At 34.2% G+C, this 23,700-nt stretch overlaps 2 protein-coding genes across 2 annotated transcripts in view; one reads left to right on the top strand and one right to left on the bottom strand.

The window, feature by feature from the left end:
* Positions 1–7,596, top strand: part of LOC128186987 (transcription factor SOX-5-like) — a 47,924-nt gene extending 40,328 nt beyond the window's left edge. The window contains exons 10-19 of the mRNA XM_052856989.1: positions 298–378; positions 1,166–1,348; positions 2,197–2,307; positions 2,476–2,595; positions 2,729–2,889; positions 3,534–3,676; positions 4,008–4,093; positions 4,309–4,377; positions 4,579–4,725; positions 6,323–7,596. Coding sequence (XP_052712949.1) covers positions 298–378; positions 1,166–1,348; positions 2,197–2,307; positions 2,476–2,595; positions 2,729–2,889; positions 3,534–3,676; positions 4,008–4,093; positions 4,309–4,377; positions 4,579–4,725; positions 6,323–6,364 — 1,143 coding nt within the window. The 3' untranslated portion in view covers positions 6,365–7,596. The remainder of the gene's footprint in view (positions 1–297; positions 379–1,165; positions 1,349–2,196; positions 2,308–2,475; positions 2,596–2,728; positions 2,890–3,533; positions 3,677–4,007; positions 4,094–4,308; positions 4,378–4,578; positions 4,726–6,322) is intronic.
* Positions 7,597–9,811: 2,215 nt separating this feature from the next.
* Positions 9,812–20,787, bottom strand: LOC128186962 (choline/ethanolaminephosphotransferase 1-like). The gene is made up of 8 exons (XM_052856961.1): positions 20,409–20,787; positions 18,991–19,138; positions 17,659–17,800; positions 17,215–17,299; positions 16,618–16,749; positions 15,832–15,990; positions 13,342–13,467; positions 9,812–12,904 (listed from the first exon to the last, which is right to left on the bottom strand). The coding sequence occupies exons 1-8, from the start codon at positions 20,631–20,633 to the stop codon at positions 12,779–12,781; spliced, it is 1,143 nt and encodes a 380-aa protein (XP_052712921.1). The 5' UTR covers positions 20,634–20,787; the 3' UTR covers positions 9,812–12,778.
* Between the last annotated feature and the right edge of the window lie 2,913 nt (positions 20,788–23,700).

Below are 23,700 nucleotides of genomic sequence, written 5' to 3'. Positions count from 1 at the left end.
ATCATGTACGATCATGACAGAAATTTGTACTTTAAAATATTCACCTTACAGCTCTAATGAGTAGCAAGATGCAATGTGTGGCATTACTTTTTGATCAAGCCTTGTATCATTTATATGCAGCAGAAAAACCCCCCCTGGTATACCTGTGCTTTAATTAAATACATGTATTTGCTCTAGAATTTCCATGCATTTAAAAACCAGTTGCATCTAGTATTACGGTATTACCAGTATTTAAGATTTGTTGAATCGTCTGTGTCTTGAGTGTTTCTACTGCATGTTGTCATGATGTTTTCACAGAACTTGCTAAAGAACATTCAGCCCCTGAAGCGATGTCACATATTGAGCCAGTATAGATATGCCTCCTCCAGCACATTCAAGGTAAGGATACCCATTTCTGAAGTCTGTAGTTATCTTCTTGGTTCAGCCAATTTTTCCTACCATCTGGGAATGGTATAGATACCAAGTTTTAGAACCTGAAACCATTTTAACAAGAGCTTGGACTTTGGGTAGTTGTCTCAAAGGCAATGTAACCTAGGCCTGTCTATTTCGTTGGAGGCCACTCAACCATGGCTCTTTGAAATCAACAAGATTTGTCTGGCTTTTGCGATAATACTACTCAATCGATGTCATTTTAACTTGTTTTTTTAAGCCAGAAATAGATAGTTAAGTCCTACTGAAAGTCCAAGGCCCTATCAGAATGGTTCTACTTCATGTCAACATTTATTCTATTAATAAAACTATTAATTTATGTCTTAACTGTTTCACATTGTAATTCGAAGTGCTACTTTCTCTAGTTTCTTTTTAAATTTTAGTTAATGTGAGACATTTGTAATGGATAGGGTGGTAAAAGTGTGTGTCATGTCATATTTTTCCCTTTGACTCTACTTTTGATTTTAGGGGAAGAGTAAACTTTAGATCACTTGTACAATGTTTCATTTCAGCAAATCATCTTTTTCTTCTCAATCTAATTGGGAACTGTTTGTCTAAAAACTTAGGGGAAATCTTTGGAATATTATTATAATTATTAGTCTTGTTTTCTAAAGAAAAATGACCCTGTAGTGATGCTTTTAGTAGAACCGCTCCAATTGGTTTTTCCCACTCTGGTTTCTCAGACTTTGCTTTGAACGTCTACTATGTTTACCAGTTTTCAGATCTACAAATACAGCTGACTACCTCCCCAAAGCCGAAGCCGGATGATCCGGACAGCGTGGCGTTTGGTCATTGCTTCAGTGACCACATGATGGAGGTTAGCTGGTCAGCCAGCAGTGGCTGGGGGAAGCCCCAGATATCCCCAGTACACAACCTCAACCTCCATCCAGGTGCCAAATGTTTCCACTATGCCACGGAGGTAAATACTTTCTCTTTTTCTCAGAATTCTTCTTTTTAAGGGAAGCACTCGTTTCATTACCAGTCTTCACCCACCCATGTCAAAAAGCAACTACGGTAGTTTATTAACGATAAAATGGTAAATAATATGCATCATTTGCTTGGGTTGAAAAGAAATACTTTATTAAAGCTTTATTAGCACATCTACATAGACATGGTTGAAATATGACAGAGAAATTTGGTTTGGCATCTTGCCCTAGTCTGAGTTTTAAATTGGAATTATTTTGTTTTGAATTTTTGAATAGCATTATATGAAGTGAAACACACTTCTTTGAAACTTTACTGGTACTTAAGAAACGAAAAGCTCGAGTTTTATTCAGAAATTGATTATTCTATTTTATTCACTTCTTCAACCCAAGCTTGCAACTGAAGATCTTTAATTCAGATGGTGATAAGTTTTCTTTTATAACAAAGTGATAAAAATGTTTTTATGCTGAAAATTATCATATACCCAACCTTTTACTACACATAACATCACATTCTTTGTCCTTAATTTCTTTACTTTCTCTTTATTATTCTTTTACTGTAAGGCAATCCTTAAAATAATATTTGTTTGGAATTGCTGTCTGGAGGATTTTTTCGATCCAGGAGGGAGGGAGGGATTTTTTCAAACTTTAAGTTTAACTAATTCATAATAGGTAAAAAAAAATTTCCATATGAAAAAAGTTAATTTTTTTTTGGCTAATAAAATTTTATCAGCTGGGGGTATTTAATGAGGTGTGAGGCAATTCCAACCAACAATAATTTTATTTTGGCCTAATGTATGCTACTTTTGTGTTGTGAAGAAGAGTTTCTGTTGTTTATTTACAGCTTTTTGAAGGAATGAAGGCTTACAAAACAACGGATGGAAGGGTGAATCTATTTCGGCCGACGGAGAACATGGCCCGAATGTTGAGCTCAGCCACGCGGTCCTCACTTCCTGTAAGGTTAAGTCGATGGTTCAAATCTGTCTAGAATTATTTTTACTGTCTGCAAATTTTTAATATTTAATACTACATTATGAATTCTTTTTTTCTGAAATGTGATAAAGCAAATTTTTGAAAAGTATTTTGCTCCACTAATGAGCGTAGACTTACTTTTTTCTTTCAGACTTTTGATGGAAATGAACTCATCGAGTGCATCAAAAAATTGGTTAGCATTGAAAAAGACTGGGTACCCAACTCTAATAAGGCTTCCCTCTACATCAGACCCACTCTGATAGGAACAGAGGTTTGTCTTGTACATCTTTAGCAACCTTTATTTGATCCCAATAATATGTGGTACTTTGAAATAATAAAGTTTTTGTTTTCTATGGTGGTTTTTATTTGAAAGATAAAAGCTGTACCTTATTTTGTTGTGACAGGGCGTGTTACGAGTAGATGCCCCTAAGGAGGCCCTGCTGTTTGTGTTGGTTGGTCCAGTGGGAGCGTACTACCCCACCGGACTCAAACCAGTATCCCTGTTGGCTGACCCAAAATATGTCCGAGCGTGGCCGGGAGGAAGTGGAAACTTTAAGATGGGATGGTAGGTATAGGGACAGAATGGATGGGGGGGACAATGGGATAGCTTTATTATGGAGCATCATCAGAAATCCATGGCAAGTCTTGCATATGTACATACTGACCATAGGCAAACTATACATTCCTAATTAAATGGAATTACAGGTAATATCTGCATAAAATTGGGAGAAGCAACTCTCACTAATTTCAAAATCTCGCCTTTATTTTTCAGATAGATGTGCGCTATATGATAAATTTGGCTTTTGAGATTTTATATTTTTGCAGTGTTTTGCAAAACGGTTGGATTTGCGAAATTAAGTAATCATGTAAAATAAGGAATCTTTAGTACTCATTAAAAGTTTTTCATCCTCTTGAAAAGCACTGTTTTGATTGGTTCCTCACACATGTGTGATGGAAATCTTCCAAATCCAGTTTATGTTTACACATGCATATAGTCATAAACGAGAATTTCAATGAGTTGGCCCATGGTTAGTAAGCATATATTGGGAGACTAACCACAGTTTCTGATGCTGGAGTAGAGAAGGTACAGTCCTGCTGCTAGATTAAGATGAATGTGGACATTCAGTTGCCTAACTGAATGGATTGAGATTCTGTTATGTATGTATACTATGGAGATCTAAAGAAGCATTGCGCTGCTGTTTCTTTCAGTAATTATGCCCCCACCATGTTTATCCAGCAGGAAGCAGCGGCCAAGGGCTGTCAGCAGGTACTCTGGCTGTTCGGGGAGGAGGAACAGATCACCGAGGTCGGAGCCATGAATCTGTTCATGTTCTGGACCAATGAGCAAGGAGGTAAATTCATAAGAAATCAGCTTCTAACATCATGCTTTAAACTTCGCTGGTTTTTAAGTAAACATTTTTATTTTTCGTAGTATATGTGCATTGAAAGTGGTGCATGAAGCAATTATTGTAGCTCCTCTATGTGATTTAAGATATCAAGAACTTTGTGATCAAAACCTGAGGAAGGTTACTGCAATAAAGTCTTAAGTTCCGTTATATAACATACAATGTGAGCCTCATTATGGAATTTATGTCTGGAAAGGAAAATGGCATAGCTTCTTCAGATATGGTTGTAGATTAATAGCTCTACGTTAAGGTAATCAGTAACGTTTTGCATTGACAGAGGATGAGTTGGTGACATGTCCCCTGAATGGGTTGGTGTTGCCGGGGGTGACCAGAAAAAGTTTGCTGGAGCTGGCCAAATCATGGGTAAGGCAGAAAGGCCTCTAAACAATACTGCCAAAATATTCTACTTCTTGTTTAATTTCATGTGTACATGTCACTTAGATTAAAGTTCAGTGTTATACAGTTGATCTTAATGATTTGACATTTGGTGCTATCCTAAGCTTTCATAACTTTTTATATTATGAATTTTTTTTAGAAAGGTAAAATGTGTACTGAATAATGTGTCTCTTGCTTCATAGGGAGAATTCAAGGTGTCAGAGCGAGAATACACTATGAAAGATTTAGTCAAAGGATTGAATGAAAACAGGGTATGTATATGTATCATGCATGCAGAGGATTTGCATTACATTATTCTACACTTAGTTTAAAATAAACCATATTAAACAGTGTATACAATGTACAGAATTGAATAAAGTTAACAAATATGACATGTGTAGAATTAAGAAAACCTGAAATTGTAAGGTAATCCCCAGATTTTTTAAATTTGTGTGACACAACTTGACTTTTAGGTGAAGGAGTTCTTTGGAGCAGGCACAGCCTGTGTTGTTTGTCCTGTGGAGAAGATTCTGTACAAATCTCAATGGCTAGACATTCCTACCATGTCAAAAGGAGCTCCACTCACAATGAGAATGTACAATGCACTGCTAGACATACAGGTAACTTGTGTACAACACACTGCAAGACACACAGCTAACTAGTGTACAACACACTGGTAGACATGCAGGTAACTAGTGTACATCACACTGCTAGACATACAGGTAACTAGTGTACAGTGGTAGACATACAGGTAACTAGTGTACAACACACTGGTAGACATACAGGTAACTAGTGTACAACACACTGCTAGACATACAGGTAACTACTGTACAACACACTGCTAGACATACAGGTAACTACTGTACAACACACTGGTAGACATACAGGTAACTAGTGTACAACACACTGCTAGACATACAGGTAACTAGTGTACAACACACTGCTAGACATACAGGTAACTACTGTACAACACACTGGTAGACATACAGGTAACTAGTATACAACACACTGCTAGACATACAGGTAACTAGTGTACAACACACTGCTAGACATACAGGTAACTACTGTACAACACACTGGTAGACATACAGGTAACTAGTGTACAACACACTGCTAGACATACAGGTAACTAGTATACAACACACTGCTAGACATGCAGGTAACTAGTGTACAGTGGTAGACATACAGGTAACTAGTGTACAGTGGTAGACATACAGGTAACTAGTGTACAGTGGTAGACATACAGGTAACTAGTGTACAGTGGTAGACATACAGGTAACTAGTGTACAACACACTGCTAGACATACAGGTAACTACTGTACAACACACTGGTAGACATACAGGTAACTAGTGTACAGTGGTAGACATACAGGTAACTAGTGTACAACACACTGCTAGACATACAGGTAACTAGTATACATCACACTGCTAGACATACAGGTAACTAGTATACATCACACTGCTAGACATACAGGTAACTAGTGTACAGTGGTAGACATACAGGTAACTAGTGTACAACACACTGCTAGACATGCAGGTACCTAGTGTACAACACACTGCTAGACATACAGGTAACTAGTGTACAACACACTGCTAGACATACAGGTAACTACTGTACAACACACTGGTAGACATACAGGTAACTAGTGTACAACACACTGGTAGACATGCAGGTAACTTGTGTACAACACACTGGTAGACATGCAGGTAACTTGTGTGCAACACACTGATAGACATACAGGTAACTAGTGTACAACACACTGCTAGACATACAGGTAACTTGTGTACAACACACTGCTAGACATGCAGGTAACTAGTGTACAACACACTTCTAGACATGCAGGTAACTAGTGTACAACACACTGGTAGACATACAGGTAACTTGTGTACAACACACTGGTAGACATACAGGTAACTAGTATACAACACACTACTAGACACACAGAGACTAGTCTACAGCACACTACTAGACACAGTGACACAGGTAACTAGTGTACTACACATTCCTAGACACACAGGTATTAAACTAGTCTATAACACACTGCTAGACATACAGGTAACTAGTCTATAACACACTGCTAGACACACAGGTAACTAATGTACTACACACTGCTAGACATACAGGTAACTAGTCTATAACACACTGATTGATAAAAATGCTTTACTTTAACATTTTGTAATGTATATACTGTTGACATTTTTTCTCTTTGTTTGTAGTATGGAAGAGTGAAACATGAATGGTCAGTCCCTGTGGAGTAGTGGAGACTGTGGCCTGATTCGACAGATACAGATTCAGTGAAAGATGAAAAGTCACAATCCACTGACTGAAGAATGGCTTTTATTTCTCCTCAGGAAAGTTGATCTTACAAGTAGTCATAGTCTCAGTATTATTTTGATTTGTGTCAGACGCAGACTTATAGTAACAAAAAAAAAAAAACGGCAAAATTAAAAAAGGTTTGGGGAATTGTTTTACGTTTCCTGTACGTGTACTTAATTGTATTTTTGGTAAAACATGTAAACATAAATGATAATTTACTCAGTATGTTGGCTTGGTGACCACTGTATATAGAAGCAGTGCATCTGTGATATTTGAGTCTGTTTTTTTATTAATTAAGTGCATATAATATCTGATTATTTTTTATTTTTCTGTGTTATTCGTCGGATTTCTTGCACCGTGTTTTCTGGTCATATTTATAACACCGAGTGATAGATCATTTTGTTTAAAACAACAATATACATCGATCACTGTAACATTTGTGTGTGCTAGCCATTGAGAGAGAGGAGTTGAAGCTAAGTATATTGCCATGACTGAAATGAATAGTGTGTACCGTGTTTCTAGATCATGAATAACCCCTAATTAATAAAAACGAATCATACATGAATCATTAACATGATTTTATGGAAGATAATTACTGTATTTTTGTTGGTTCATTGTCTGAAATCCTTTGGTCTCTTTGTCTTTTCGTCTTTTCTGATCTAAGGAAACACTAAATTCATCAGATAAAAAAGAATAAATCTGGATAAATATTTTCAATAAAATGATTGTTTTTTGTCTTAATACCCACAACCCATTTTTTTTTTCAGGTTAGAATAGGACACACTATTTATTAGGTTTGTTTGTGAATGAAAGATCCATGAGAGTAAATAATTTTTAAATGCTCTCTTTTATTTTGAGGATTTTTCTATGAACAGTTTTTATGAAATTATTAAACTTGCAAAAGTTGGGAAGTAATTGTCCTTTGCCAATGCTCTTAGGAATTGGATTCTGAAAGCTGCTTTATTTTTTAATTAATTTTTTATTTGTTTGGAGAAAATCACATTGGATCGCAAAACCTTTGATATTGTGTTGAAAATAGTAGTCAGTTTTAAACCACTTTAAAAAATTCATCAAAATATGTTTAATCCAACGGTAGGGAAACCAGTTCTTGTGTAATTTACACTGCTTTTTATTTTTCAATTTTAATGTTGTGTGAATCAACATTCCTTTAAAATATGACACTTTAAGATCTGAATTTCAAATGTTTAAGATGAATATGAGATTATGAGACTAAAGATTATGACAATCAGTTTTTCTGAAATCCAGTACCTTTATTATTTACTAGCATTCCTTTACAAAATTTACAAGATCATATCTTTTTTCTCTGAATACTCTGATGATGATGTTGATGTATATATCTAAGAGATTTATTTATCAATCAATATTCACAATTTTTGGAGGTTTTTTTTAATATACAGCAAAACTTGTTTATAGCGAAGGGACCATGGAAAAAACTTCTCTATAACTGTAATTCATTATATTCATAACGAATTCATAAGAAATCTTTTAGCAAATCTGTTATAAATAATAAGCTGTCAGTTCTTAAACTGATGTAAGTTATAAAATCAATATAACCGTCATTTATAGAAAAATTGTCGACATTATCTATTCACTTCATTTAAAAAATAAATCTGTATAATACAGTACCAGGTAATTTGAGAATTTTATGTACGTATCTTATAGCCATGATTGTTATATGCGGTAATTATATATAGGTTTAAATAACAGTGTTGCCGAGACATAAATAAGCCTTAAATTCGCTATATCCATGTTCGTTATATTCGAGTTTTGCTGTATATATTTGATAGTGTACAAGATGTTAAGATGGAATCTCTTGTTGCCATTTCAGTTTGTAGATGGTGCTTTTGAATTGTAAGAATCTCAGTAATGTAGAAGGTAGATAGATGTTGTGTATGTTTGTAACAGAAGGTTGAATATTCATAAAAGAAAACCAAACCTTTTTTTTGATTTATGCATATTTTAAAACTTGCCAAAATTGTTTTATAACGATAAAGATACCAGTAATTTCTTTGCTTTGGTATTGGCTTTCATGTAAGTATTACATCAACCTTTTTAAAATCAAAATGAAATTTATTCTTAAAATAACATTTTTTAAACCAATGTTTCTCAGGAAGCGTTGCTTCAGATTAAATGTTTTCTCATTGATTAATAATGTATTCATATTGAAAAAAAATAAAATTAAATTTTTGAGTTGTTAGTAAGGGGAGAAAAATATTGTGTTGCCCCTTTTCAGTTATTGTGATAAAAATTGAGAAGCTGTCTGACGCATTATAATCTAAAATTTTCGGCTCAGAAACTTACAGAAGTTAAAAAAGAATGCGGGTAATTAAGCTATAAATACTTAAATTTTTGTTTTTGGAATAAGTTTACAAGGCGGACACTTGGCAACTATGAAACTGGATTGTCTCACAAACATGCAATATAATCAGTTTTACCGTCCTGTTTCCTTATCACATTTTTGTACATTTTATTATCATTCAATTTAATCAAAACTCATATCGTGTGTTTAGGGTAGGCCAATATCTAGAGGTTTTTCTTATCCTTTTACTTTGAACGGGGTTAAGTATGGAGACTGAATCCTGCTAGTTAGGACGTCCCTCATACGTTCCTAAACCCCACTCCCAGTGTGTGCTTGTTTAGAACTGATTTATGTTACATAGTTTTTGGGTTTTCTGTTGTAGACTACGCTTTTACAGAAATTAAGTATGCATTTTTTTATTGGAGAAGCAAGCATAAAATTTGTTTTGAATGTATTGTTTTCATTATATAATAAAGTTTTGTTTTGAATAAAAAAGTCTTCTCTTTCATTTAAAGGCAACATTTTGGGATATTATTTTTAATTATCAAAGTATATTTTGATTGTTCAGGTTGTTAATTATAGCATGTAGTCATGTAGACTGTCTCATTAATAAGATAGTGAACCCAATTTATTTCACTAAATATTTAATGGATATACAATGGAAATTTGAGCTGATAATAATAATTCAAATTAATTAAAGCTCCTAACAAAAAAATTAAAATCAGTTAGCTAGAGAATAGTTTGAGATACTAGTATACTCCAAGAGAATTTGATACCGAGTTGGGTAAATATATCCATAACTAAAATTTCTGAGCTCAAACTGAAACCATTTCATATCACCACAGTGCTTAAATCCAGTAAAGTAATGTGTGCAATAGCCTGGACTTCATGTACGGTATAAGGTTAGTTTGTTACTCTGAAGTACGGTATGTTATTCTTTTAAAATACAATAGGTATACTCTCATGTGAATTAACACTTCTTTATTGTTATATTGTACACAAACTCCTTTATGAAAGGAAATCAGTTGCCTGGTCACAATATTTTTAATATTAAAAACACACATATGTGTCAAGCACATGAAATAATATATTTATTGTATTTTGATGAAATAAAATCACAGACACACCTCCCGATCAACTCTTGCAGAACATAATGGGGATAATATGAATAGCTAATACAGAGACACAAAAAATCCTATAGATTGTTAAAAGCAAGATAAAAATCAAATCATAAAGATCAATCAAAACAAAATGAGAGTAAAAGTAAGAAAACCATCAAATGATTTTATAAAATAGTTACCATCAAACAATTAAATATTGGTACATATATTGTACCCCATACAAAACAATGCATTCAACATGCTGAGGACTATTTAAAATACTGTAACAGAAAAAAAAATGGCCAGTCCAAATGTTTCGAATGATAGTATTATATATGTTAGATACATAACCACAAGATGAGCAAGTACTGTGTCACCTTTGCTCAGTATTTATCGCTGTTAAAACACACTTCTTGACAATAAAAAACAACATTTGGTGTTGATTAATGATCATAGCTTGATCACAGCAGATAAGTTCTCATCTGGTCAATCGTGAATAAAAAATGATGCATATCATACCTGTACTTGGATTTTACAGTATAATATTTTTTACATCTTCTGTATCATTTCTACTAAGAGGCATTAATATTTGCTGAAATCCTTGAAATTTTCAATCTATTCTTGCCTGTGTATCTATCATATTAGAGGCCAGAATGTCCATAATTTGTTAAATCACACGGAGACAATTGTTTTAATGTATTGTAATAAAAGAAGAGACAACACAGATATACATGTAGTAAGTTAAATTCACTAATACCCTGCATTGGGACTTAATCTATTAAATATTCAGGAAACTTTCTCTGACATATGTTAATGATTCCCTCCCCCCATATGAAACTTAATTGATCAAACGTACACGTACCAAAGATAAATGTCAATGATTAGTCAACAACTCAAGTAAAATTTAAAGAGTAAAAAAGATACTGGCTTATAATGGGTTATGGGACTTGTCTTGTTATTTAGCCGAACATAAAAAAGGATCTGTTGAGTGCTGACCTAAGATCAGTTTTAGTTTAGAAAAAAAGAAACATTTGAACAAAAAAATCATTGTAAACCGGTAAATATTCTAATGATGCAACTGAGTATTAACAACACTCTTCATAGGTTGTTTAATGAACAATAATTCAAGGGCACTGTTGGATCACAGTTGATGGTACTTTGGCAGCATATTATAAAAGTGGCCACCACTACAACCAAATTCCAATAATTATTAATAAATTACAGAATGTTTCAATAAATATCAGTGAAATCTACTGATAGAGTTTATAACAGCTTAGAATAAATTGTTTTGTATAAATTGTGTATATTGAGGATCATGTTATCACACTGCAAATATTTCTAAGTTTTTCAAATTTGTAATATGCGGCCATTGTCTAGGGGTACATTCTTTTACCTTATCAGGTTCAAGTAATTTCACAATTTTTTTTTGTGGATATCATATTGTAACACATGCAGCACTTATAAATCTACTAGTCTGACTGTAGCACCCCCCCCCCAAAAAAAAAAATGTTACAATTTACATTGTAAATAGATCAAAAGCACATCACATGGCCTTTACATATAAAAAAATATAAATTAAAGTTCACAATTAAAGCCTGTGTGAATTTTTTTTTTGATCTACCTGTATCACTCCTGAGCTCAATAAAATTGCTGACTTAACACAGGCAATACAAAACACAATTCTACACATTTTGATATTTACACATAATTTCAGGATGAAAACTATTACTTCCTCTTACATCATCTTGCAAGAAATATTCTAAAGAATATGTGTTGCAATCCACACATACAAGAAAACATTTAAAGGCCTCTAAAGTTATAGAAATAATTCAAATTGGATAATAACCACTGAAATTTCAGTACTGCATACAGCAGCTTGGAAGAAATATTCTGGAAAATTTGTGTTGCAGTCCATTCAAAGAAGCACATGTCTAAATTTACGAAAAAAAATTCAAAGTGGATAAGGTTGATCTGTTCAGAAATGCAAGTCCTACAAGGACAATTTCAAACTCTTGTTCATTCCATCTACCAGTACTTAAGCCAACTTTCATTGGCATACAACATCTTATTTATTTTGCTATTCACCAGTATTAATTTTTTCCCCACTCATATCATGACTGAATACTAAAACAAATCAGTTACATTTACATATAATATAAGTTCTGTCCAAATATTTGTGACTAAGAAGCACCTAGAAGGTCGCAAAGGCATACAGTATCCAGAGCAGTCTGGCCCCACCGTCACCAACTTTCCTCGAGTCAATACTCAGCCTCACATCCAAGTAAAGACCTCAAATTTATGCACTTTTCTTTTACAGTAGTAATTATTTGAGATTTTGGTAACAGGAGGACCTGGCCATTTTCCCTGAGGAGTGAATCAGAATAAAATGAAACAACCTTTCACAATCTTGAGGGACAAGTTTGATCTAAGTCATCATAACCATTGTACAACTTCCAAGTACATTTTTACACACAATGGAAAGCACAGTTGACACCAACTAGTTCAATATCAAGTTGCATTGTTTGGAATACAGGCTTTGAGAGTGGATAAAAAGCTAAACAATCCATATCATATCCAAAAAAAAATTTATAAAAATACCCATTCAAAACATTCTTAAAATGAAAAAATAACCTATTGAATGTTGTATGCCAATACCGGTTATATATAAATGTCTGAGCATGCCACCTTTAAAGACTAGCCTATTGAGAGAGTGGATAGAAATACTGGATTACTATTCTAAGATTACTCCACAAGCTATAAATAAAACCCTGACCAATGAATGCATCACTTGTACCAAAAATTAAAAAAATAAAATGATTGTACACACTTTTCATACATAAATATGTAAAAAGAATAAAACATTTCGGCAGGTGTTTCTTGCACACGTCTCTACTATCCAATCATCTGGTTTGTTTGCTTGCTGCCGGTGATTCCTCTCATGAATTTTTGGTGGTCTTTTTAGGAAAAGGCGTAACAATATCAAAACAATATATCCCTAAAAATTGACAAATCTGTTGACACACGGCCATACAATAGCGGATAATGTCCTGTATTACGTAAATCTGAAAGTAAAGAAGAGCCTAATCATAATTGGTTGATCATCCCTCGGGTCATTCATATACAGTTTTTCTCTTTAAGTGATTATACTAGTGATTTTTAAAAAAAAAATCTAAATCATGTTTAAAGATCATACAACTTCAGCACTAATACTGCAGTACATAAAAGTTTTATCTATTTTGAGTTATCTCCCTTGCAATAGACCTTAATACTAAAGAGAAAAAATGTGTATTTACTAGATGAGAAATGTATTCTACATTTAATATAATTTAGAGCCAGAATTGGGAAAAGGAGATGAAATTTAACACCGAGTCCTTCAAAAACAATAGATTTGTACTTCCTGTTCGTATACTCACACTACTCTTGATTGTAACTGGTGACAACATTTGATACAGAGAGTATTGAAAGACTCTACATCATATGATCAAATATAAGTACTTACAAAGCAAATCCACAGGACCAGCGTTTCATTTACTAAACAGTTGAAGTATTGGTTCACGAAGAGCAACAGAGGACCTACAATGCCCAAGTCTAGCAAATCCATTTCACTCTTTGTCATGTGAGCTACCTGTAAAAAAATTAAAGCAGATGCATAATTTAATTCATTTACCAACAAGAGATGTTTGTAAAACACTTATGCTCCCCTTCCTTGAAATCATCTGCGAAGAAAACTGCAAAAGACAAAGAATTGTAAACTCTGTATCTTGCTTATAACTCTACGACTGATACTCAAATTTTCCTTAATCATTAGAAATGCAAAAGTCGGCAAAAGCATTGTAAACAATAAAAATAGAAAAATAAAATTTGACCAAAATTGTGACCATGCCCCTTTAATGGATTAACATTTTACTATAAAACAGCTTAAAGTACATGTACTTACTACTTATCTAGGTACTTACTATTAATCAGGGTACTAAATTTAACCTGTTGATAACTTTTGCTGACAGTACTTACTATTTATCTGGGTACTTACTATTAATCTGTTGATAACTTTTGCCGACAGTACCTACTATTAATCTATTGATAACTTTTGCTGACAGTACTTACTATTAATCTGTTGATGACTTTTGCCAACAGTACTTACTATTAATCTGTTGATGAATTTTGCCAACGGTACTTACTATTAATCTGTTGATGAATTTTGCCGACAGTACTTACTATTAACCTGTTGATAACTTTTGCCGACAGTACTTACTATTAATCTGTTGATGAATTTTGCCGACAGTACTTACTATTAATCTGTTGATGAATTTTGCCGACAGTACTTACTATCAATCTGTTGATGACTTTTGCCAACAGTACTAACTATTAATCTGTAGATGAATTTTGCCGACAGTACTTACTATTAATCTGTTGATGACTTTTGCCGACAGTACTTACTATTAACCTGTTGATAACTTTTGCCGACAGTACTTACTATTAATCTGTTGATGACTTTTGCGGACAGTACTTACTATTAATCTGTTGATGACTTTTGCGGACAGTACTAACTATTAATCTGTTGATGAATTTTGCCGACAGTACTTACTATTAATCTGTTGATGACTTTTGCCGACAGTACTTACTATTAACCTGTTTATGACTTTTGCCGACAGTACTTACTATTAATCTGTTGATGACTTTTGCCGACAGTACTTACTATTAACCTGTTTATGACTTTTGCCGACAGTACTTACTATTAACCTGTTTATGACTTTTGCCGACAGTACTTACTATTAATCTGTTGATGACTTTTGCTGACAGTACTTACTATTAATCTGTTGATGAATTTTGCCGACAGTACTTACTATTAACCTGTTTATGACTTTTGCCGACAGTACTTACTATTAACCTGTTGATGACTTTTGCCGACAGTACTTACTATTAACCTGTTTATGACTTTTGCCGACAGTACTTACTATTACTCTGTTGGTGACTTTTGCTGACAGTACTTACTATTAACCTGTTTATGACTTTTGCCGACAGTACTTACTATTAACCTGTTTATGACTTTTGCCGACAGTACTTACTATTAATCTGTTGATGACTTTTGCTGACAGTACTTACTATTAATCTGTTGATGAATTTTGCCGACAGTACTTACTATTAACCTGTTTGACTTTTGCCGACAGTACTTACTATTAATCTGTTGATGAATTTTGCCGACAGTACTTACTATTAATCTGTTGATGAATTTTGCCGACAGTACTTACTATCAATCTGTTGATGACTTTTGCCGACAGTACTAACTATTAATCTGTTGATGAATTTTGCCGACAGTACTTACTATTAATCTGTTGATGACTTTTGCCGACAGTACTTACTATTAACCTGTTGATAACTTTTGCCGACAGTACTTACTATTAATCTGTTGATGACTTTTGCGGACAGTACTTACTATTAATCTGTTGATGACTTTTGCGGACAGTACTAACTATTAATCTGTTGATGAATTTTGCCGACAGTACTTACTATTAATCTGTTGATGACTTTTGCCGACAGTACTTACTATTAACCTGTTTATGACTTTTGCCGACAGTACTTACTATTAATCTGTTGATGACTTTTGCCGACAGTACTTACTATTAACCTGTTTATGACTTTTGCCGACAGTACTTACTATTAACCTGTTTATGACTTTTGCCGACAGTACTTACTATTAATCTGTTGATGACTTTTGCTGACAGTACTTACTATTAATCTGTTGATGAATTTTGCCGACAGTACTTACTATTAACCTGTTTATGACTTTTGCCGACAGTACTTACTATTAATCTGTTGATGAATTTTGCCGACAGTACTTACTATTAACCTGTTGATAACTTTTGCCGACAGTACTTACTATTAATCTGTTGGTGACTTTTGCTGACAGTACTTACTATTAATCTGTTGATGACTTTTGCCGACAGTACTTACTATCAATCTGTTGATGTCTTTTGCTGACAGTACTTACTATTAATCTGTTGATGACTTTTGCTGACAGTATACCAAAGCTAAGGAGGTAGAGACTTGGATGGTTTTCATATAAATTAGAAGGAGACTTGTGGGCTATCACCACGGCTAATGTTATCACGATTCCTATTGGAAACACAGGAAATATGGTACTGGTTCCCTACAAACAGTAACACATCAAAAATTATTCCAGTAATCTACAAATAATTCAATTCTAATAAGATTGTGACATTTCATTTGATTGGCTAATTAAATTCATTTATATTGTTTAACATATCTTGCCTATGTCATAATACAACAATATGCAAAGCATATTAATTTGCGTAATGTTACATTTAAATTTTGAATACTGTAGATTCCTTATTATATGTGAGTACTACAGTTTCCATCTAATTGCAAGAAAATAAAATTGGGAAAGCAGAAATTTTATCATAGTTTCATGTTGTTTACCAATGTCAGAAAATTAAAAGCATGATTGTAAAGTCACGATACCGCTTCTCACGATTTTACGGAGCTATAAATTCCTCGCGTTTAAATAGGAATTAACAGTATACAGGGTAAACTGCCCAAGTTAAATTATATTGATTATATCATATAGCATAGGTAGAAATTAAATTAATCCTTAAATATCTAAGTTACAAAGCATCACTAATTTACATTTTGAAAATGGCATTCGAATATTAACTGTTTCTATTTCAGCATAAATTTTAAACCAAACATGCCGGAGAATTGCTGTGATATCTTTTAGTAGCCTAGTGGCCTATTATAACATTACAGTATAACTCACAGCTATTGTGGATTTATTTTTCCCAGTACCACCATGCAGAATGATGGCTATGTTGTTGTAAAACTGTAAAAATGCCGGAACGAGGCTCAGGTACACTACAATTTGACGTAGCGGAATTCCCAGCACGGGAAGCTGCAAAGTAAAGCAAAGTTCTATAAAGATGGCTGTTTTCAGGGTTATATTTTGGAAATTACAAAGGTTCACACTAAGGCACTGAATGAAACATAGGCTTATGCAAAATAAATTTGCATGTATGTTTAGTTTCTCGGGAACAGCCCCATCTGGCCATTACATATATACTGCTACATGCCATGTTAAAAGGGAAATTACTTTAAATTTCAATTTCATGTTTGATATCTTTAAATTTGAGTTATTCCCCCTTTAAACAAAAAAAAAAACAAAACAAAACAAAAAATGAAAATTCCTTTCATGACATAAAAAATCTGTACAAGATGTTAAAATATTATAAACAAAGGATGAAATCAGTTTTTTGAGTTTCATCTCAAATATTTCTATCCAGTGTGTCTTTAGTCAATGGAAAACAGTCATTTTGATTGGTATATTTGTTAAATAATATTTTGTATTATTGAGTTTTACCTGAAAGCTCCATATATGAGATCCAAATAAAAAGTTAAACAGGTGTAAAGTCATGATCATCACTTGCGTCTCTGTGACATCAAACCTAAATTAAGCAAAGAAAAAAACATGCCAATGGTATGGTTCTTTTAACAACATTTATTCCTTCACTATCTTTTACTTTTATTCTAATTTGTATGGTATTAACAGGTATGTCAAATATATTAACAACTTACACTGATTTGCAACAATAAACTTATGATTTTAATTAAATAAAGAAGACAAGAATCATCCCTATTGCTCTAACTATTGAAGTGGGGTCTTTGTATACTCAAGCCACAGAGTTATACTTACTGGGAGAATTAGAGGGCACCTGCATGTGATGTACTTTACCAGTGAGTAATACTAACTGGGAGAATTGGAATGCTCCTGTGACATAAGTCAGTGAGTTATACATGTACTTACTGGGAGAATCGGAGAGTTCCTGTGACGTAGGTCTGCCAATGAGCCATATAGAACAAGAACAGGCCCAGAAAGACGTTGAACATCATCCAGTATACGTCCTTACCCAGCTCCAGGGCGATGGTCACCCCAAGGCTCACAAACACTGCAACAAAACCTCATAGCATTCATCAACCGCTCAGGTACAGGTCAATCATCAAGAATTATGACCTTCAATTTAGGGTCAAATTTCAAAGTGATTTCATATTTATTAATTATTTGAGTCCTTGGTATGTTTATCTCGACTATACTCAGAAAATGCATAATCTATACTCTTATCGTTAGTAAAATTTAATCTGGCCCAGGTGAGCTAAATAACATGGATCTGACAGTGTTCTATAAATGTATGTGATGCAACAAAGTTCATTGACATCATCTGATGATCACCCCAGATAGTTGTTATGTAGGTAATCAGGATGTAATCTACATTATAACATACATTAATTACACCCTAATTAAGACCAGCTTCCCTTCAGTCGTCACAAATAGCTGCATGGACTCCCTAACGTAGTTATGACATTGTCAATCTGTGAATGCAATTGACAGTGAGTATTTGGAAGCTGTCCATCTGTTGTATTGGATTACATACCTTACCAAGTAGTAGATAAAAGTACAGGAAAAGTGTCATAATTGACACATCAATCAAACAAAATTAACATATCGTACACACCCACTTGTTTACTCCATCAGCTGATAAATCACCTCCTACTTTCAACAGAGGTCTCTAAGTTTATCTTTATATTAATATTTAAGCTTTTAAGTGATTTATTAACAGTCTTACTTATCTAACGTCGAATTTATCCACATTCTTTCATAAAGCTAAACACAACTCAAAAATAAGCCCCTTCAGTCCTGCACACAGGTTTATAAACCCTTCGATTTTGTTACATACTTACAACCAGCTGCACACCTGACACTTGTTGCCACTTTGTAGAATTCCTTTAGTAGTCTTTGATTTTGTACATTTATTTCTTGTTTCATGTGCATTTTCTGTTCGTAAATAATGCATTAACCTTTATGCTTGATGTTAGTATTTCTCTGGCTTGGAAAAGGTGCATAAAATTTGATAATTTCATTGCGACCGAGTAACGTAAGATGTACATCCACACAAGTGAGACCTCTAAAGCAAAATACTTTAAACTGCTAAGAGGTTATGGCTTATATAGGGGTTGCAGGGAAAGTGGAGATGAAAGAGAAATATGGCAGACAATGCCTTATATGAGTAGAGTTCAGCTTTGATATGGATAGTCTTACTTTTGCACTGTCTTACTTATGATAACTTATCCACAGTCTTACCCGTGGATATGGAGTCACACCCATGGTCAAACAATTCTCCCAGAGGAGTGTTGGTCTTGGTTCTTCGTGCCTGCTTCCCATCAATTGCGTCTAAAGCCTGGTATATAAAGAGGCCCACAGCACATAGCAGGTACACTATTCTTGGAGCCTACAAAAGAAAGTGAGATGGTAGAATTTCTTGTTCATTACCATTTCATTTATTTGTTCTTATGTATCTTCATGTAATGTCTGTCACACTTTGTTGCATGCGATATGGATGAACAATGAACTAAAATGAAATGTGCAGGCAAATACTGAAAACGAAACAGAAATGAATGAGCAAATTCACTTTTACAGGCTGTGGTATACACAGTCATATACAAAACTATACATTATGTATATTATTTATACATTAACTAAGATCTTTAAGATTATTGACAAATTTTATCTATAAATAGCCACAAACAAGTTTTGCAATCTAGTTATCAACAGCAAATTATGTAATACAACATGGACTGCTGATGAAATAACATGCAAAAAATAACTAGAATATCATGTCAAGAACAGTCTTATTTTAGCAACAAAGAAAAACTACAAATAATAACTAATAACATGTTATATATTATTTTTTTTCTTCTTCTTTATGAAATGTTTCAAAATTATATAATACATGGAATTTGTAGTGGCTCAAATTTTGTGGATTTGATGTGGGTACCCCCACCCATAACATACGGGGTAATCCAACTGACTCAGTTCATGAACAGGATATTCATCTTGAATAGTTTAAATTTCAGATCTATAATCTTTTGGAAAAACCTTTAATTTCCCGGATATTAATAAGTAATAAAACCCAAGCTATTAACATAAATTTTTCAAAATTCAATGGGCTTTATTCAATTAGTTTTTATGGGAACTACTAAAGTACACATTTTTTCCTTTAAAACATTTCCATATAGAGCATGTACCAGTATATACATTATAATGTACGTCTTATTTAAACCTGTACAACTATTCCCTTTCAGTGTAACTAGATACTTTATAAATAGATTTCTTTGAACTCATGAAAATCATTTACTGCCTATTAAGTATATAGTGTCTTCTATTATATTTTAACAGCATTTAAAATTTAGTCCTATATGAAATAATTTGTTTTCACAGCAAAACTGAAAGCTTAGTTTTCCTGTCTAAAGGTCAATGACTCAATCATCTGTCTCATGTGATCTTTCATTTCCAAAGAGTATTGTTGTTCAATCTACAGCTGTTAACTACATGTTAATATATTGGATGCAATATTAGCACAAAAACAAAATAACTAAACCTAAGCAGTCATCCGTAAAGAAATTAACAGCTGTACGTTGATAAACTTTCCTAACTCCTGAGAATTCCCCTAAAAATGTTCATGAGATAAACCGGAAATAGATATTGGCCAGAATATTTACCTCGGTTGCTCCGTCTGGAGAACAAAAAACTAGCAGTAGAGTGGTCAGAATGTTGATTACAAGACCGAGTAGAGTGATGCTGTTGGGGGCCCATGTCAAAGGGACTTGTTCGATCAACCACCGCCAGAAGACTTGAAACCACGGCTCGATAAGCGACTGTCCCGAAGCACTATATTGATGCTCTTTTAAATGTTTTAACTGTGTTGGAGACAAAACCTCTTTCATTATTTCCCACAAAGAAGTCCAGAATCCTTGAAAGATAATGTCGATCTATTTTTGAGCTTCTAAACAAACTGCGTTGCACATTGTCAGTGTACTATGACCTCAGCCTTCCAAAACAAACAGGACAACATGGCGAGAAGCCATTGGACATGCGCAGCCGGAAATTCTCGACTAGGGGAATGTCAAAAGTGTTTATGACCTACGTCTTTAGATCTGTGGATCAGTCAGAACTTCCATTATAAAAGGGGTAGGTGGGTGGGATGAGTGGATATTCAAATGATAAAAAATTTCAGTTCACGAGAAGCTGTTTTAGCTCACCCTGAATGAAATGGCGGAAGGGGGGGGGGCTCGATATGCACCTCCCCCTCTTAAAAAATCAGTTTAGATTAGTTAGATAAATTCATATATAGAGCAGAGGGGGAAACTGCAAATTTGGGCAGGATCAGGATGAACAAATTTAAAAGGTTATTTTTCTCTGAAATTGGAGACGATGATTTGTTATATTAAAACATGGTTATAAAAGGGTTGGATGACTGTGGTTATTTAATATTTAAAAGAGGGTTCGGTGGTCGTGACCATTTTACAGACTGCAGGTATTGATCTCCTTAAGAGGAAAACAGAGACATAAATAGCATTTATGTCTCTTGAAAAAAGTTCTTTATAAAAAAAATACCAAATGTATAAGGTCAAATATATGGATTTATTTTTTACTAAAACAAATGTTTATAGTTAAACAAATCGTATCTTAACATTTTAGGTAGATCTGACCATGCATCTGTTGACCGTGCACCTAGCCTCCTTATCAAGACTATATTCCACTGGCGTCGGAAGCAAATTGAAAGTGGGGGGGGGGGGGGGGGGGGCTAGACTAATCCTCTGAAATATTGAGAAAAAAGTATTTCCCAAAATCATGGAAATCGTAATCCGTGGGGGGGGGGGGGGGGGGGGGGGGCGGTAGTATGCTTCTGAATCCAACTTTTCAATCTTTCAAGGTAAATTTAGAAACAATAATCTTTCCTGCGAGAAAATAGTGGGGGGGGGGGGGGGCTGAACCCTCTATTATGCTATGTTTCTAATGGTAAGGTATAAATTTGCAAAAAAAGTGGGGGGGGGGGGCTAAGCCCCCCCTAGCCCCCCCCGGTTCCGACGCCTATGTATTCAGTCTTGTTATTAATAATTAAAACCAGAGAAGTGTTTTGTAGAAATATTTAGAAAATATTCAAATTAAAGCTGAAATTTTTAGGTTTTCAAGGTAAATCTGAATGTTAATTTGTGGACCATCCAGTCTCCTTAATTGACACCGAAACAATTTAAGCTAGGTATGTACCGGTATATTTACATGAAGTGGTGAAAATGCAGCAATCATTTCGAATCATAAAGAGGTCACGCGAAGAATAGTCAGTTTTTACATAAAAATCACAGAAAAGAAATCTAATGAAAAAAAGGAAGACTGTTATGAGTAAAAGTAATATAAAGATACAGGTAATTTATTTTCAAACAAATATTCAGTAGACTGCTACCTATGAATGGATCTGGCGGGGCGATGTCACTAGTTGAGTGAGGAGTAGGCTAATTGATTACATCTAGATAAATACACATACTAACATTCATAACAGAATGAAATGAGTACGTATTGAGTACTTATTGATATTTTTGAACTCAAATGTTTGCTTTCTCTAATAATCAAGTAAACAAACCGAACACACTACAACAAATTAGCTGTATATACAGGCGTTGTTTGTTTAATGGAGGCGGGGTATGGTTGCATTGACAATACTCGATCGGGTCACGATATGAAGTAATGATATATTTTGTTCCCCACCTTTGCGATATAGAGCACAGTAGTAACGTATCAACAGATTAAATGGGACCTGGAATCTATCAGTTTATTTATGGCAAGAAAAACCTGACGATAGTGTAGTTTGTCTTTACATAGTTTTCTATCAACAACTGTTCCATATATGCCGGTTTTAAATACAGTAAATACCAAATATTCATTTTTTTCACTTGCGTTATATTCTATACTTTCATTTTTATTCTAAGACTTGAACCAACTTGTAATTGAAATTCAGTTTGCACACACATTGACTTCCACTTCAGCAACATATGCACAACCCTGAAAATTGACCCAGTAGGAGTTATCTCTCTTGTCAGAGAGATATTGTACTGTAAGTTGAAATCATCGTATCATGCGCGGATCCAGGTTTTTTTCCGGGGGGGGGGGGGGTAAGTCCGACGGTTATTTAGTTTGCCCCGGGGGGGGGGGGGGGTCCGAGGCGTTTTTTGGTAATTTTATAATGTGATCTAAAGAAATTAAAATTTTGCAGGTGTGGAGGGGGGGGGGGGGGGTCTGACCCCACAATTTAAGAACTGAAGACCTGAATATTTCAGCATGACACAAAAGCAGGATAAGACTTATCCAAAAAAATAACCCAGTACATGTATAAACAGCTAGTAGCGAGGATGATGAATAAGAAAGACTGACGATTTTCACCTCTGTTGCAAGAATGTCAACTTACACAATCATCTGTATAGACTTATGCAAACAATATGAAATTAAATTATCAATGCAGTATAATTACAACTTTATTGATTCTTCTACATTTACCAGCATCATTTCCGAAAAAAAATCTTGGAACTTGAAAGCCTTAAATCTTTAAGACTGCTTTTTGTCTAGTTTGGATAAAATTTACTCCGTTATATTATTTAGCAGCATATACTTTTATAGGAAGGCGCAAAGGAGCAAAACGTTATACCCTGATCGTTATAAAATACAATAACTTTCTACATGAAATTTCAGTCATTTTTGGCAACAAACCGCTTCTGCTCAAACCATAACACACGATAAAAAATATGGCATGCACCGAAATTAATTTTAGAAATAAATGGCCGTTTTTAATCCAATCAGACTCTGTTGCTAGGTTTCGTCAACATAGCCATCGGACCTGATCGAGTACCTCTTCATTGATAAGAATGGCCATTTTTCTGAAACTGTCGCTAAACAATATTCCGCAGCAGAATATGAGTTCTATATTAAAACGAGGATAATCTTCCTCTAGACAATCAGCTG

The sequence above is a fragment of the Crassostrea angulata genome, chromosome 1, assembly GCF_025612915.1.
Source record: "Crassostrea angulata isolate pt1a10 chromosome 1, ASM2561291v2, whole genome shotgun sequence".
NCBI classification, from domain to species: domain Eukaryota; kingdom Metazoa; phylum Mollusca; class Bivalvia; order Ostreida; family Ostreidae; genus Magallana; species Magallana angulata.
Note: the sequence above shows the minus strand (reverse complement) of the source record. Positions and strands in the feature narration are given on the sequence as shown.